Here is an 18,432-nt window from a genome sequence, read left to right as displayed (position 1 = left end):
TTCATTACGATTACCTTTGAAGGCCATCCATGCATTGACTCTCAAATGTGTGTAGATTTTTTCAAATGTCGGTTTTACAAAATGAACAATTAGAGTAAATGCATGAATGATCTTTAAAGAAATTTTTGAATAAGAGTTTAAATTGATCAATTTATGAAAGTTGAGGGGTTTAATTAATATAATTATAAGGTTCACACAAGGTTTTTTTAAATGGAACGTGAAGAGTGTAAATTGATACATTTACAAAAGTTGAAGGTTTAAATTGATATATTTATGAGTTCGAGGTCTAAATTGATACAACCACTAGAATTTGTGTGTATAAATTGATATTTTTTCGAATTACTATTTTATAAATTTAAATAAAAATTAATTTCAAATAACTAAATTTAAGATTTATTGAAAATATTTCATCGAAATTTAGACGATAAAAAAATACATGAACAAAAATAGAATTAAATAAAAATATATGTAACAAAAAAATATTTTGATTTATTATCATAGCATTTTGAGAAAAAAATTGAAGTAATGAGAGTTTAAGGGGTTGTTTGGCCCACAAACTTAAGTTGAGTTAAGTCAGTTAAAAGAACCAACTTAGTGTCTGGCATACCAACTTCAGAAGTTGGTATTAAATAACTCAACCCCACTAACTTCAACATTATTCATTATTGAAGTTTGTATATTTATCGAGGAACTTTATATTCCGCTCTTTCTCTATCAATCCTCTAATGTTTCCAATGACTTCATCTGTTGGTCATCGCTGATGATCAACCCCAATGACAATCATCACCAACACATGCTCTGACGACCATCTTTAACGTCCAACTCTGACAACAACCACTATTAACGACTATTGTCACCTCACTTCGGCGACATGCTCTGACGGCTAGTCATGACGATCAAACTTTGACAACCACCTCCATACGACTATCTTCGATGGAACTCCACCTTTGACAAACCATCTCTAGCAACTACCTTTGACGTCCAACTCTGCATGACTACCACCTTTGGCAGCCAACTTCAACTATTACCTCTAGTGACCAACTCTGATCACCAACTCCAACGATCATCTCCAACTATTAACTCTAACGACCAACTCATTTAATCACATACTAAGAAAATAATAATAAACAAACATAAGAACTGGACCGATGCAAGTGTTTTTAAATAGAAAATTGAAATTATTTATTCATAATGATTAATAGTCATCTTATATTGTAATTTAACATTTATAGAAACACTTTGAGCAGGTAAAATTTTGTAAAATATATTTAAAATTTTAAGTTGAAGACTCAACCGAGTATTAAAAATTTAGGAAAATATGCATACAATTGAAGAGTTAAACAAAAAGTTAAGTAAACACAAATAACCACTATAAAATTACACTTTTTAATTTAAAAAAAAAAGTCCACAAAATATTATTGACTTAATAATTCAAGTATGCACTTCAAATACATACTTTCTAATTCTAGATTAAACAACCGTGCATCCCGAACACAAACTTCCAAAGTTTACATATATATAAACTCTAGATTTCAACTCAAAAGAGGTCCAATGTTTGTTTGGATTCTTAGGTGGCAAGAATCATTTGAGGAACGGGCCAATAGGTGGAAGCCACGTGCCAGTAGAAAAATTGAACACAGAGAGCACCAATAAAGCGTGCTACTCAATAGTCTTGTCAAAACTCTCTACTTTTTGTTCTTTTTTTCTACCACCGTACACGTACACTCTCATTATTCAGAGGAGTTCGATGCCGTCTGATCAGACTACCAGAAGGCGTTGACTTTGATTAACCACCGTTGATGAAAATCAGATGGTGTCAGTTTTGGTGGAGATGTTTTTACATCAATCAAATGCTTCTTCTATATGCTTTCTTTCTTCTAAATAGTTTTTTCCCCCTTACTTAACTTTCTTTGTTTTGCTTTTAATGCCAATTCTTTCTTCTCTCTCTTTCTAGTTTTGACATATTACTATATAAGATCAAACTTTGTCTAATTTCAAAACTAGGGTTAGTTTCGATTTCGACTGCACAATTAAGACATATTTGAGAATAATTTTGAAATAATTAAAATAGGTTGTTTTATTAGGTTCAAATTTATTTTTAACACGTATGGTTTTAATTGTTCAAAATCAACTTATTATTTGGTTTTATATTTTTAAACACAATTTGCATATTATTAAAATTGATTTTAAATGATTAAAGACATGCTAAGGTGTGATTTAAAATTTGTTAAAATTATTTTCATCATATTAAAAAAAATACTAAAAATGAAGTTACTGCGAGAGTGTAAATAATCCACCAAGTTCACCAGTATATTGCCTTCCACATCAACATCATACAAAAAATGAAGTCAGATCCATCAACATTAAAAAAATGTACTTATAAAGTAAAGACATATAAGGGGTGATTAGGGTATTGACTTGGGTTGGGTTGAGTTGAGTTGAGTTTTTAACCCAATTCCATTTTTGGCCAACCAATTTCACGGGTCGGAGTTAATTAACTAAAATTCACCAACTTCAATAGTGTTCACTATTGAAGTTTGCACATTTATCTATTAACTCTATATTTCTCTCTTTCTCTCTCTCCCTCTAATGTTTCCAATGACTCCACTTGTCGGCCACCATTGATGATCAACTCCTGCGACAATCAGCATCGATGTGGTGGTGACATGCTTTGACAACCACCTCCAGCAACAATCTCTAGCGATCACCTTCGACATCCAACTTTACGCAACTACTACCTTGAAAACCAAGACGATCACTTTGACGACCAACTCCATCATCTCCAATGAGTAATACTAACGACCAACTCAGGTGACCATATAATCAAAAAAGAAAGAAAAAAGAAAAAGAAAAAAAAAAAACACTTGGTTGGTGAAAAGTGTTTTTAAATACATAATTGAAATTATTAGTTAATTGTGTTTAATAGTAGTCTTATATAGTAATAATTTGACATTAATAGAAACATTTTGAGCATACAGCAAACCAAGCAAACTTGCGCCTAAAAACACTTTTGAGAAAATGTAATCAAACATATTTGTATTTTTACATTTCACCACATGTCTGATAGCTCAACTATCCATCTTGGAAAAGTTAGGGCCTCCTGATATCTCTAGGATAGTATGATATTGCTTACTTGGAGCATAAACCATCATGACTTTATTTTTGGTTGCACCCAAAAGATCTCAAGCTATTAGAGACAGTTGTCGTCACTTATATATTCATCGTCATCTCCTTATCTAGTCAATGTGGTACTTTGATCAGATTCAATACCAACACACATGCATATTAAACCCCAACCTACAATTTGACATAAGATTCTAAAAAAAAAAACCTAAACCCCCTTGATGACCTTTTCTTTTTCTTTTTTTCTTTTTAATTTTTTTTAGACAGATATATTCCATTAATGTAAAAATATATTGTAATTTCATTGTTTGTATTAAAAAATGAGTATTTTATCTACCAAGTACAATTGTTACACATATAAAGAATTGTAAAATATATATGATTTTAAGTTGACATCTGAATTGGGAGTTAAAATTTTGGGGAAAATATGTGTGCAATTGACATCTCAATTTCCTACTTGACCTTCGACACGCTTCTCCTGGTTTGGTCTCGTTTCCAAGGTAACGTGCGTAACATACCCTCACACACCAGTGTGATGTCGAGCCTACTACACTCCAATATCTAAATTAGTACAGATAGTACATAGTTCAACTAAGTACACAAGAAGTAAGGTCAATACCATCCTTTGGAGATTACTTCTTTTGGATCATCGAATGGGGTTATTTATATGCCCTTCCTCTAACACTTACCTCTGGTTACGTATAACGCCAGTGATGCCTGGGTTGTTTTGGCGCTCAAGGTTGTAGTGTGTCAGGCTAAGCGTAATTGGATTATTTTTAGATTGGTATATTTACAAAAGTAGCTGGTTGACAAACCCTGTGGCACTGACTAGCTTTTCCCTTTTGAGACAAGCATTTCCCTATGTCTCCTCCCAGTACCCAATGAGCTTGGTCTCGCCTGTGGTCTTTGGCCTTACTCTGGACAACCTTCGACACTTTCAACATTCTTGACAATGTTTCTATTTGAGATAAAAGGGGTAGGTGATTAGAATCCAACCTCTAGCTTCATTTTTTTTTATTATATTTTAAGTTAAAATACTATTTTAGTTCTTTTTTTTTCGGATCTCATTTCGTTTTAACAATTATATTTTCAAATATAGTTAAAGTATTTTAAATACTTCTTGAAACTAGTGCTTTGAAAAATTAATTTTATTGAAACTAGTTAAGATAATAGTAATATTTTCCATACAAGTTGAAAAGATACAATGTGAATGTGTTTCCAAAGTAATAAAAGAAATGCAAATATAGATGTTTCTTTGTTTGGAAAAAAAATTAACAATAATAAATTAATAGTAATGACTAATTTTAAGATTGGTTGAAATTATACACACTAATTTTAAATATTTAAAAGTACTTCAAGTATGTTTGAAAGGAATAAACTAACACTCTCAAAATTATGCACTTAGTTAGGTTGGGTTGTGATTGATAGAGTAAAAAGAAGGATAAGAAAGGAGAGAGATCAAAAGATTTAACCTTTTCAACTCCAAAAAAAGAAAAAAAAAAGTTTGTTTAGTTTATTGTTATAATTTTAATTGAAATTAAAAGATGGATGAGAGGGTTATATGGAAAAGCTATCCATCCATCCCTCAAATCTCAATCATCCTTTTTTTCACTGTTTGCTTTGGAGACTGAAAATCTAGAACTATTTGTCATTGATGCCTTCCACTTTATTTGATTCTCTCCTCTTAACTGATCAATGCTTTATGTTTTCAATAGCATTTTTTTTTTATGGAAGGTTAACAAAATCTGCCTTTTTTTCCAAACTACTTCTGCTCACCACTCCTTTTGACAATCTCTTTGTTTCTCACACTTTCAACCGTGTTCTCCACTTATTTTTATTTAAGAAAAAAAAATTACCCTCTATCATTCAATTTTTTTTTTAGGGGATGTTAGACTCACCAATTTGAATTGAGTTGAGTTGAGTTGGTAAAAATTATCGCCTCAATGTTTGGTCTACCAACTTTAAATGTTGGTGGAGTTAAGTTGGGTTTTTTTTTTTTTTTTTTTTCCACTTCACTCCAACTCACCCCAACTCTCCCTCACTCCAATGTTTTGAACGGATCCACTCATTGGCCACTATCGACGACTATCTCTACCACACTTCGATAACCACTTTCGCACAAGTAACTCCGACGACCATCTTCGAACCACTAACTCTGATGACTAACTCCAGGCTTTGGTAACCACTTTCGACGACAACTCCAATAACCACTTTCACACAAACAATTCCGACAATATACTTTGACGACCACCTTCGTGCGACCAACTCAAATGACCAACTCCATGCTCCAGTGACTAATCTCGTGCTCTGACAACACCTTCGACAACAACTCCAATGAAGATCACCTTTGATGATCAACTCTGGTGATAACCACCTCTGAAAGCCAACACTAACATTCACATTCGACAACCAACTCCGACAAATACCACTTCTAACGAGACCTTTAATGACAATTCTAGTTTTTGTGAAAATGTAAATAGACCCTTAATGATAACCCTATTTTTTATGCAAGTTCAACTCATACGTTTTATGATCATTAAAAGTATATTGTAGGGTTGTTGGTTATATAAATAATAGTATTTTGTCTATTATATTAAATGCAATTTTTACATGTAGAATGGTGGTTACTAAAAGAAAGACTGCATTATCCTTTTATAACTTTCTTGTTTTCCACTTTTGACTTTAATTTCTTACCTTCATATAAGGGTGGTCACTAAAAGAAAGATTGTACTAGAAAATGGATTTATCTTTCCTTTCTTTTATAATAAATTAGTTATTGCATTGATGTAGTTTCATACATCTTTTTTTAGATCACATATCTACTCTGCCTCCATTTAGTCTTAGTGTTTTGGTCTAATTCATTTCAGACCTTTGAAAGTATGTTGTAGTATGTTTACTTTTAATTTCATGTGCATTTAACTCATTACAATCTAACTATAGTTTGTTATCTTACTTGCAGGGCTCAAACTAACCCAATCCCTCAAATAATTAGTTTAAAGTTCATAAGTTTTAAATTTGGAGTCTACTTTTTATAGTCAAAATTTTGTTTAATTGTTGTGGAATGTATTGAGTGTTATTCATTGCTATACATTTTTTTTACATGTATATACACATTTTTTTGGACATCATTTCATTTGTAAGTGACAAATTATACTTAACCATAAAAACTACTTTAAAAAATGTTTGCAAAAAATGAGTTTGCACAAGAAAAAAAAAATCATTTCATTGTATTAGTGTAAAATAAAAAAACCGTTTGGGTTTGGTGTTTAGGAATGGAAAAAAATATATGTTATGTAATTGAGTTCTCAAAAATTGAATTCAAAATTTGTGTTTAGTATATGTCTACTTTGTAAGAATTTGTTATGATTTACAATGGGGAAAAAATCAAGCATTTTTTATTGTTAAAAATTTTAGAAAAATCTATGTGTGGTTGGAAATTTTTTTAAATAAAAAGAGAAAAAAATCTAAGGAAAAAACCATTTTGTTAGACAAAATGCACAGGATAACTCACCTCAACTCAATACTCCAAACATAGATTTTTTTTTTTTTTTTTTAATTCAACTCAACTCACCACCCCAAATATAGAGATTCCAACTCAATTCAACTAACTCTATACCTCAAACACAGACAATCTAACTTCACAGGTAATCTAAGTTCTCCGATAATAATTACTAACTCAATTCAACTCTGCGCGCCAAGACACCCCTTAATATACTTGTCAAATACAATAGGGTAAATTTAATAAAAATGTCTAAATAAACTCTTAAGAATGGTTTAAGTCCAAATAAATTTAAACCTCAAATTTGTCCATTATATATAAGATTTTGTTGGAGATTGTTGTAGCTTTTAAAATAAATTAGTAGTAATTGTGCTTTTAAAAAAATCAGCCATAAGAGAAAGTAAAATAGTGTTTGATAAATTTAAAATTTAAATTAGAAAATAACTAGTTACGGCGTTCGGTAAGTTAATACTAAATTTATGTAATTTAGTTGTATAAATCAAAGTATATTATCATTTCAATTATTTAATATTGATATTTAATTTATAATTTATTCTAATATAATTATTTAAAAATATATATGATTCGAATTGGAACTAATTTTGTTAATTTTTATAAAAAATAATTGTTATAAGTAATTTAATCAATTAAAATTTGAGATAAGTAAACGATAAGGGAATCTATCAAATTTTTATGAAAGTTAAAATCTAAAAGTTGGTATCTAGTAGCTTTTGCGCATTAGAACAAATTAAAAAGTGATTCTAGATAAATTAATGAATCATCTGTTTTACCAAACAACCTAGGCGGTGTTAAAATTTTTCTATAATCTTTACAAAACATAATTTTAAATAATTATGATATATAATTTATTACCAACTTTATATCACATGCAAAATTTAAAATTTTGATGATCTTTCACAATCCCAAAAACAGTCAAATGACCCCAATCCACCTAAATACCATAAAAATCAGTCTACTTAAATCAATTACCATTTGTAAAAGAGAGTCAAAACTCCAATTTCCCAAAAGTGCTTACCACAAAATTCTTTCTTTGGCTTTCCCCATCCACTCTTGAAAAGTACTTCCATTGATTAACAGCCCATAAAATCTGCTTCATTATTTATTAATCATTTTCTAAATTTAATTCCTATTCCTCTTGCAAATTTCTAAAATATTTTGGTCCATAATTTGACTATAAAATGATGTTGTTAATAAAATAACAATCGTTGTGTTTGAGCTTGTACTTCTCGAAAAAAAATAAAAATTTATTTCTATTAAATTATAATTTTAATCAATAATAAATAAGGGTGACCAATCTGAACATAGAAAAGACACTAATTATCATTTCAAAAGTTGATAATTTTTACTTTTAAATACTAAATAAAGGTATTCGAAAGACTTAATGATCCGAAAAACTCGATCGATCCATTACAACTTGTACAATTTGAATCAAGTTATATCAACCTAATTAAAGTTCGTTTGTCCGAACCAACTTAACTTATTATTATTATTATTATTTGCTAACGATACAATTATATGTAGATACAATAATTATAATTCTATTTAATTTCATAATAATTTTAGATAATTCAATACTCAAACAACCTTCTATTTTTTCTTTATCTACCCATTGAAAACAAATATTACATGATTGCAGTTTTAGATTGTGCTTAAAAGTGTTTCGGTCCGATCCAACTCAATCCATGAATATACATATACTAAATTCTGTTAAAAAGAAAAAAAAAAAAAAGGACAAACATCAATTTATACCTCAAAACTTTTGGAGTTATATCACTTACAATCTTGAACTAGTAATTGCATCAATTTAAACATTGAGCTTTTGTTAATATATCGATTTACGTCCGTCCTTCTCTAGATTTTGTTTGATCAATATCGTGTGAAACTTATAATTTGAATAAATTAAACTCTTAAATTGTTATAAATTACATTTATACATTTCATTAGGATTGCTTTTGAAAATCATCCCTACATTGATTCTCAAATGTGTATAGACTACTTCAAATGTTAATTTTACAAAATGAACTATTAGAGTAAATGCATAGACGTGATTCTCAAAGTAAATTCTAACTAAGAGTCTAAATCGATTCATTTATAAAAGCATAAAAGTTTAATTTATACAATTATAAGTTTCACACGGGAGATTTTCCTAAACAAAAACGTAATAGAACGTGCAAAATTAATATTAAAAAAATCAATCACACATAAAACTATGTGAACTATAACCTCTTAACTATGTTAGATCATTACCTGATGTAGCTCCAACATTTAAATAGACAAGTCATGTCAATGTGATTATGAAATCATGAATAGTAATTTAGAATCTCTAATAACTTTTATTCTATAAACCCTCCAAATAAAAACAAACAAAGAAAAAAGAATACTATTAACAATAACTCCTTGGGATGAACACATTGCCAAAACTCTCCATTGAAATCTACATTTCTTCCTCTCATAAGTCACAAAGCTTCTCTCACTGAGCTCCAATGGCTTCCCCAAGAAGTGTTCTGAAACTCGTCATCGCCATCGCCGTCGTATTTTCCCTCTTGCTCCCTCTTCCCACATCATCAGGTAAATCAAAAAAACCAAAAGCAACCATTTTAGCCAAAATTTTTCTTTTTTCAGCTCGAAAAAATAATGCAGCCACAAAACCGATATACATTTACAATGTTTTGTGTGTGTTTCAGCTCTGGGAGACATTGAGAGTTTGCAAAAGAAGATGGTGCTGGGATCGAAACCGCCGCGATGCGTTGGAAAGTGCTTGAATTGTCGGCCTTGCACGGCGGCGTTGGTGGTGCCGGAGCACCGTGAAAGGAAGGGATTTGAAGCAAACTTGGATCGTAGAGAAGAAGATGATAGCTATTATCTTCTGCATTGGAAATGTAAATGTGGGAATAAGCTTTATCAGCCATGAGAGTATATGATGATGGTGTTTTTTTCTCCCCTTTTTAGCCTTTCTTTGTAACTTTTTTTTTCCCCAATAATGGTGTGCTGTTGGTTTTTATGTACAAAATTGAACATGTTTTAGCTTCTTTTGTACTCTGTTTTCCCCTCTGTTCTTTGAATTAATTTCTTCTTCTATTTCATATTTGTCTAGCTTGCTGGCTTTTTCCAAATTTTATTAAATTGAGTGGATAAAGTTTTGGGAGAAAACTTAACTACATTTTAAAAAATGCTATTCGATAAGCTGCACTCATCTTTATACAACTCATTTCAAAGTCTAATCATAAATTATCATCTGATAATTTTTTTATTATATAAAATAAAACAATTCAATAGTTTTTTATCCTTGTGATTGAAAAATGCATGGAGATATGCTGCATCTAAGTATTACTTATAGATTCTTATCCTACACTTTTAATTTATGAATTAAAAAAACATATATATAGCATAAAATTAATATAATTTCAAAGAAATATGACAATCAATATTTTTTTTCTTTGGGTTAAACCTTGACTTTTGGCAAAGTCATTTATTGGTTAATTTTGTAACGACCCGACATTTTTTTAGTACTCTGATAAGGGTTGTTACTCATAATTACACATTAACATTCAAAATATTTCCATTCCACGAGCAGAGAATGGTGGCCCGTGGCTCATACAACTACATCGGTTTTTGATGATGAAAGGAAAACCAAAAGATATACTATCTTGCCTTGATACACATGTCTAGCGGCCCGTAGGTACACCGTCAAACATGAAAATAACATGAACGTGAACCCGTCGACTCACGCATGTCTAGCAGCCCGTAGGCACACCGTCAAACATGGAAATAACATGAACGTAAACCTGTTGGCTCACGCATGTCTAGCAGCCTGTAGGCTCGCCGTCAAACATGAAAATTACATGAACGTAAACCTGTCGGCTCACGCATGTCTAGCGGCCCATAGGCACATTGTCAAACATGAAACATGAAAATAAAAGTAACATGAACGTAAACCTGTCGGCTCACGCATGTCTAGCGGCCCATAGGCACACCGTCAAACATGGAAAAATAACATGAACGTGAATCTTTCGAATCACGCATGTCTAGCGGCCCGTAGGCATACCGTCAAATATGAAACTAGACCCGTAGGTCCTCTGAAATAAAACATCCTTCAAGGCGAGATAGTAAACCGCTCTATTGGTCTATTCACGCACCATATACATAATATCTGATTAGAAATTCAAACATGCTCATAATACTTATAACTGTCATGCAACAAGTAAAACATAATGACAAAATCATGCTTCAAGAGTCCATGAGTTAACTTTATAATTTTAGACTAGGTCGCCTGACACAAAGGCACCGATAATAGTATCACTTACCTCAACTTAGAAAAAAACGCAAAACAAAATCTCGTTAGAACTTCTTTAGCACACTTGAGTCAACCTAAAGTTGTGGCTTGGTCCAAGACAAATTCCAAAACTTGATTCAATTAGTCAATCTGATCAAGAATTAAATCCAAAATCAATAACTTAATTTTCCACTATTACTCTCAATCCAAAAGAATAACCATCCAACAACTTACAAAACTTACCAATCTTCACCAATTTTCTGCAAAACAAAATGGTCTCTAGCTTGATGGTCAATGCCTCAAAACTTCCAAATCTTGAATCTAAGTTTCACACCAAAGAGAGGTTACTAATTTGACCTAAAATCAAATGGGTGAATTTCACCTCCCAAATTATAAGAAAAATAAGTCTTACCCAAGGTTTTTCTCAAGATTCCGGCAAAGATCGGGCAGTGGAGGTAGATGGCGCGTCGACTCATGGATACTATAGATAGGCAGCGGGTGTTGCTGTCAAACGACATAAATTGTTTAGGCTAGCGCCTGGTAGTGAGGGTCTTGCATGAGGAGGGTTTGCGAGAGTGGGAGAGAAGGGGAATTTCTAGTTTTACAGATTTTATTCAGCAGCAATTACGAACAAACCATAGCTTCAAACAACGATCTAACCGTTCAAAATAAAATTCCACATGTTTTGAACAGACGGACCAAATTTGAGCACGATCCAACTGTTCAAACTCTAGCAATGGACAATTTTGTGAAAATTGTCGCTGAAAAACCGAATTGCTTTCTCCCCAATTTTTTTTTTTGCCTCTTTTCACTCTCCTTTAATTTCGTAAAAATCTCAACTCTTTTATTTTTTTTTTCAAATTTTTAAAAGATAAATAAAATATTTTATCACAAAATCTCCAAAGATTCTATTAAATTAATAAATCAATTAACTTTTCAAATTATCTTTATTTTGGCTTCAAAAACCAAAATTAAATGACATAAGATCCATCAATTTGACACAAATTAAATCATTCCAAATATTTAAATCAATTTAAAACCACATGAAATTAATTATCTCTTAATTTTTTTTTAAGTTAGCCTTAAAGTCCAAAATCAAAGAGAAACAAAATTCAATATTTACAAGATAATCAGTTTGAATATCTAATCAATTAAATTAAATTTAATCAATACATGTTTTTTCAATTATTTCAATTTAACCTCAATTTATCAAATGAAAGGGAAATTTTAAACTCAATAATTTTAGATAATTAACTTAAATTTTCCTGAAATTCGAGATGTTACAAATTTGTTCACTAATTAAATAAAATTTGTGTAATACTTAAGAATGTTAAATTCGATAGTTTATGAAAAATTTCCCGTTGCATCAGATTAAAATTAGTGGGTGCATTAATAAAAATGGAAAAGAAGATAAGAGATTGCAACAATTAAGGAAGGTTTTATAGACGGTTGGAAATAAAGGAGGTTTCAGAATAAGATACCTAAGAATAGGATATCTGAAAATTATATATAACTGTGTTTGGTTTTGCATTTTTTTAGAATTTTATGAATAAAAATCATGTTGATATTTAATTTATGAAATTAAGTGTGAAAATATTTATAATTATAATAGATTAATAAATTAAACAATAAACAACATTCAATATATCGAATTATCTAATTACAAATCAATAATACTTTAATTATAAATATTTAAAAATTGAGTAATTTATAATTAAAAACAATCGGTTAATATATTTAATAAACGTCATACAAATTATAATCTAATACTTAATTATTTTTATAATTAATTAAGTTTAATATTAGTAATTTTAATATATTTTAATAACCAATATATTATATAAAAAATGAAAAGATGAGATAAAAATATGATATACTAATAAAAAATACAAAAAAAAAGTTTTTATAAATACTATGCTAATAATGAATGAAGTAATAAAAATTAATCAGAATAAATAATTAATTGATTATAAATAATCAATAATGATTATATTTTCATAACGAATTATCAAATTAAAACTATCTCAATAAATGATTATTTGATTATTAAAACAATAAAACAATAAAGTAATAAATCATTGTTATTGAAAATGAATTTTTGTATTAACTAAATTTGACTAATCATAGTTTACTAATTAAATAGATTTAAGATATTGTTGGCTAATAAGTTAATAATTTATGTACAAAAGTAATTTCATTTGTTTATTAATTTTTTTTTAAAAAAATAAGTTAAGTAAATATTTTAATAGATTAATATTGATTTATTAAATAAATATTTATAATTTTTTGTAAAATTAATATTAATTAGTTAATTAACAAATTAACTATATTCAAAGTGAAATTATATATAAAATGAAAAATAGATGGAGAGAAAAAAAAGAGAAAATTCATAGTTTTGGAAGAGAGTAGAAAACTCTTGTTTGTAGGAAATGAGGATGTCTAGTAATAGTTTATTCCAGATAAATGGGTTGAAAAATGTGAAACAAGCATGAGATTTGATGTCTGTGTCAATTCCCATGCAGAAAATACTCATACCAAACGATCCCTAAGAAAGAAATTGTCGTGTGTACAAAAATTTACCATTAACTTTATTGATCAATATCATTATAGAAATATCTTATACGTCACAAAATAATAATAATAATAATGGTTTAACCTTTTTTTTTTTATTTTTTTTTATTTTTTTTTATGTATGCTTGACTCAAGGGTTGAAGCTGATCCTTTAGTAGGGTTGATTTAGTTGAATTAGCCTATAGCTTGTTGATGATGTATGTTGAATCAACTCTTGGTTTCTTGATCTCATATATTGGATCGGTCATTTGCTTGTTCATGTACATTGAATTGGCCTTTGATCCGTTTGATCTTATATATTAAATTTATCTTTGCCTTTAATCCCTTTTCTGAGGACTCTACGCTTCATAAGTTGAACTCAAAATGTGGTAGCAACCTAACAAATAGATAACTATGTAAGAAAAATTTTAGTCTCTTTTGTGGGATGAGAAAACTGACAAAAAAAAAAAAAAAAAAAACCAAACATTGTTGGTGAATCTAAAATAAAAAGAAATCCTATGAAAAAAAAAATATTTAGATTTCAAATTTATTTTCTATTTTCAAAATATTAATTCTTAGTATTTAAGTTTTAAATTATTTTAATTTCTAAATTTTTACAAAATACAATTTTATCTTAAAATTTGAGTTTTGTTTCAATTTGGTCCATATGTTTCAAGATTTACATTTTTAACTTCAATTTTTCACTAAATATTCACTTCAATTTTTGGCATTACTATCTATTAATTAATTTAAAACAATTATGAAATGGAATTTTAAAAATAATTCTAGTAGTAATTAAAAATAGTAAAATTTAATTAATTATAATTTTTTAATTATTTTAACTTAATTAATAACAATGACACTAAAGATCGAAAGGGACTATTAAGTTAAAAAATCGAAGATAAAGGGTAAATTTTGAAATTTAAAAATTAAAAAAAAAAAAAAGTAATATTATAATATTTTGAAACATAGGATGACTACTAAATTGAAATTAAAAATATTAGAAGGGTAATATTTTAAAATTTAACAACTCAGATATTTTCCACGAATAATTTACTTTAATCACAAGTTATGCATAATTTTGTATACCATTTCATTTTCCATCAGGATTTATCTAGGTCCCGACAATCGAACATCAGACAACCTCACTTCACTAAACCATCCATTCAAGTTCACCCCCAACCCCAATCCACCACTACTCCACCAGAAACTTGCCCCCATCTCTGCCGTACACGGCGGCATCTCCACCCGCCAATCCCCCTCGGCCTCTGCCGCCACTCTCGGGTCCAACACCCGAAACCCCTTCTGCTCCGCCACCATCCTGGCCGCGTAGGACGGGAGATGCGCCATCTCCGGCGGTTGATCGGCGTCGTAGCTCTTCCTGCCGGCGATGATCTCGAGAAGAAGCATGCCGTAGCTGTAGACATCGCTCTTGTCGGAGATGGCGAGGGTTGTTATCCACTCCGGCGCGACGTAGCCTCTGGTTCCGCGAAGCTGAGTGAAGATGGAGGTGTGTTGTTTGTCCATTAATTTGGCCATTCCGAAATCGGAGAGTTTGGGAGTGAAATTGTGATCCAAAAGGACGTTCTCAGGCTTTATGTCGCAGTGGATTATCTTTGATTCGCATTCTTGATGCAGGTACGCTAACGCCCTCCCTGTACCTGTTTGATGAAATGCCACCATCAATTTTTCAACTTTACTAATCCTTCTCCTTCATTACATTGTTCAAAACCACCAAATTTACACATAATTGAAACCTCCCACTTATTTCATAGTCTAAATAGATGCAATCGTCAAAACTTAACTAAACTTGTAATCTAACAAGTTCTGAACTGTGGGGTTGGTATGGTTATGTCCTTAAAACTGTGGGTTCTTCTTAGATTATACAAATATTTTAGATATTTCTATAGATTATCCTTAATTAAAGGAGTACTACTTGAACCTAAAGAAAATCTAGAATATTTCTTGATCTTTTTTTTTGAGATATTTATTTACATATTTTAACATAGTTTCAGAAAAATCTACTTTACACATTAATGTCATATTGTACATGTTTCAAAAAGGTTTTAGGATAGTTAGTCTTGTTTTCTACTTTAATAGATAATATACATAGACGTCATGTATATTTTGTGTGTGTTTTTTCTACATGTATGTGTTTAGATTTATTGTACTGATACAACTTTTTTGCCTATAAAAACCTACAAGCTTCAAACTTTTCCGTTTAAAATAAAAGATTTTAAAATTGAGAGGTTGAAACCGGTTTTATAAATTTACCACTTAAAATTTGAGAGTAAGTTTGAAAGAAATGCAAAATGTAAAAAACCAATTCATATAATTATGGACTTCAGAGATTACCCAATGCGATGTTGAATCTTGTGTCCCAATCCAACCACAGAGCATCTTCTTTCCTATTGAAAATCCACTTATCCAATGATCCATTGCTCATATACTCATAAACCAGAAGCCTATGGAGACTTTCCGAACAGAACCCCTTGAGCTTCACCAGATTCACATGGTGAATCCCGCCGATCAAACTCACCTCTGCTCGAAACTCTTTCCCTCCTTGTCCAATTCTCTCCAATTTCTTCACTGCCAATCTCGACCCATCTCCCATCTTTCCCAAATAAACCGACCCGAATCCACCGTCCCCGATTTTCGTTGAGAAATTCCTCGTTGCTCGCCGGAGCTGCCGGTAGCTGTACCGTATTGGCGCACCAGAGATTTCGTTAAGATACTTATCTTCCTCTGTTGCGTCCTCAATAGAGCTTAACAATTCCTTCATTTTCCGGCGGTAAAATAAAAAACAGAGCAACCCCATGAAGCCCAGAGTCATTGCTGCCAAAAGAATACTCATAAGTACAATATGTTTTCTTCTGTTTGGAGATTGGATCGTTTTGCTGTTGTCCCCATCGATGGGGAGCTTCGTTTTCACATAAGAAATGTACCCACCAGAGCTCCCTTCTAATCGCTGTAAACTTCCAATTTCGTCGTAGAAGTAACAATTTCTCGAAACTGGTTCGTAGAACATCACATTACAAGAGCAATTACGGGAGCAAGCCATTTTGCAGGAGCTCAAATCGGAGTTGAACAAAGGCGTTGAGAAACGAAGAGCGAAATAATTAAGATTTTCCCCCAAATACAGAAGCTCGGTAGAATTGGAACTGCCATTACAGTGAATTGTAGGGAGTTTACAGTTGAATTTTTTGTCGAGAATCGTCGCAGGGCATTGGCAATGATTATCGGAGTAACAGATGAAAAGAGGATCACAAGGCTCTGGAATGCCGCAAGTTTCTGCTGGAATTCGAATTGGCTCCGGCTCTGCTAATTTTCCGTTTTCCAAATTGAGAAAGGAAATAGATCCATCGGTGTTTAAAACAGAAACCCATCTGTCTTTCCAATTCGATTGCCAGAAAAATTTGAAACCCCATAACAATTCCCCTTTCTTGCCGTAGAAATTCCAATAATTCGACTCCAAAATCGCAAACAGAACATACCCAATGCCACCGGCGGTGGCCCTCTGAATTTTCCGGCTATCATTTGACAGAGCCCAATAATTTTGGGGGTTCTGATAACCAGCGGAAAGAACCAAATCGCCCTGTTTGAATTCTAAAAAATTCGAGAGACCGTTGTCAATTGGGTAACTTTTGAGCTTCAATCCTTCCCAAAAGACCTGGCCGGGCAAAAGGGTGTCGGTCGGAAAATGGAAGCTCTGCCAAATAAAACTTCCATTTTTGTTCTTCAAAACCAAATTCCCAGAATCCAACAGCTGCATTGAAACGACACCATCATGGGCCGTCTCAGTCGACCAAATCGGATTCTGATTCTTGTCGGAAACATCCAGATAAACGTTTCCTGTTTCATTGAACACGAAAAAGGCAGAGTCGTTGACCAGAAAATCTCTGTTCGCTGTCCAAATTACTCTTGAACTGAAAATGTGTGTGATTCCGAGTGAGAATGTGTTGTCGTTGGCACCGGCGTTGAAGCCGAGAGCAAAAATGGAGCTCTTTGATACGAGGAAAACTCCATTTGTATGGTTGAATTCTAATGCAGAAGCTCTGAAGCCTGGATTGATCTGGTCGATCTTATGGGATTTGACAATTCCAATGCTTGCTTGGATGAGGAAGAAGAAGAGGAAACTTGTAATCTTGAAAAAACCCATAAGGAATTAGCTTGAAATTTCATGTATTTAAGTTGGAAAAGTTGAAGATGAAGAGAAGAAAAAGAGAATTAACTTGTGATTTTAGAACTTCAAATTGGGGAAAGCTGCTTCTGTTTTTTGTTTTTAATGAGTAGTGAGAGTGCACGTCGTCTATTTGTTTATGACATGAAGAACCAATTAAAATAAATGTATAAGAATATAATACATAGTAGAGCATAAGAGAAATTATCTTAAAACTAATTAGAAAAATGTTGTAGTTTGAAAACTATTCGAAGAAATATGGTAGTTTTTCGATTTAACCTGTACGTTTTTTTTTTAATTTTCAAGAAATCGACAAAGACTCATTTATTATTTTCCACAATCATTTCCTTTATTATTATTTTCGATCACCATTTTGTCTGTTATTATATTTCTTAACAAAAAGATGTTGTATTTCTTAATAATAAATAAAATCAACATTCTTAACTCTTAACTCGAAGAGATATCATAGAAAATAATAAATTATCACTCATGTTTTTTTTCCATAATTTAAAAATAATAAAATGTAAGTTAAAATGTTCATATTAATACAACTATTTAATGTATCTTATTCATTTAAAAATAATTTTAAGAAATTGATGTATCCGACAAGGTGGACGTCGTCGATTTCGAGGTGGTTTTCGTCGTTGACTTTGAACTTGAAATTGCTCTTTCCTCATGATGTTGCTCTGGTATCTCTGCAAGTGTTTCATAGTATAAATGTTCATTATGCTTTCTACGGTTACATCCATGTCCATGCAAGTATGAAGACGATGGACCAACCTCTGA

At 31.2% G+C, this 18,432-nt stretch overlaps 2 protein-coding genes across 2 annotated transcripts; one reads left to right on the top strand and one right to left on the bottom strand.

Moving 5' to 3' along the window:
* The first annotated feature begins 9,031 nt into the window (after positions 1-9,031).
* On the top strand, positions 9,032-9,688 carry LOC120069221 (EPIDERMAL PATTERNING FACTOR-like protein 8). Its single transcript, XM_039020926.1, has 2 exons — positions 9,032-9,211; positions 9,328-9,688. Exons 1-2 carry the CDS (start codon positions 9,127-9,129, stop codon positions 9,552-9,554), a joined length of 312 nt encoding a protein of 103 aa, XP_038876854.1. The 5' UTR covers positions 9,032-9,126; the 3' UTR covers positions 9,555-9,688.
* Positions 9,689-14,526: 4,838 nt separating this feature from the next.
* Positions 14,527-18,022, bottom strand: LOC120089005 (G-type lectin S-receptor-like serine/threonine-protein kinase SD2-5). Its single transcript, XM_039046443.1, has 2 exons — positions 15,822-18,022; positions 14,527-15,127 (listed from the first exon to the last, which is right to left on the bottom strand). Exons 1-2 carry the CDS (start codon positions 17,623-17,625, stop codon positions 14,577-14,579), a joined length of 2,355 nt encoding a protein of 784 aa, XP_038902371.1. The 5' UTR covers positions 17,626-18,022; the 3' UTR covers positions 14,527-14,576.
* Between the last annotated feature and the right edge of the window lie 410 nt (positions 18,023-18,432).

The sequence above is a fragment of the Benincasa hispida genome, chromosome 1 (genome assembly GCF_009727055.1).
Source record: "Benincasa hispida cultivar B227 chromosome 1, ASM972705v1, whole genome shotgun sequence".
NCBI classification, from domain to species: Eukaryota; Viridiplantae; Streptophyta; class Magnoliopsida; order Cucurbitales; family Cucurbitaceae; genus Benincasa; species Benincasa hispida.
Note: the sequence above shows the minus strand (reverse complement) of the source record. Positions and strands in the feature narration are given on the sequence as shown.

Excerpts from the sequence above, each read along its gene's own strand:
- LOC120089005 (XM_039046443.1), bottom strand. The coding sequence starts at position 17,625 with ATGGGTTTTTTCAAGATTACAAGTTTCCTCTTCTTCTTCCTCATCCAA. Across the intron at positions 15,128-15,821 it reads AAGATTCAACATCGCATTGG|GTACAGGGAGGGCGTTAGCG; the intron begins GTAATCTCTGAA and ends TTCATCAAACAG.
- LOC120069221 (XM_039020926.1), top strand. The coding sequence starts at position 9,127 with ATGGCTTCCCCAAGAAGTGTTCTGAAACTCGTCATCGCCATCGCCGTC. Across the intron at positions 9,212-9,327 it reads CCCTCTTCCCACATCATCAG|CTCTGGGAGACATTGAGAGT; the intron begins GTAAATCAAAAA and ends TGTGTGTTTCAG.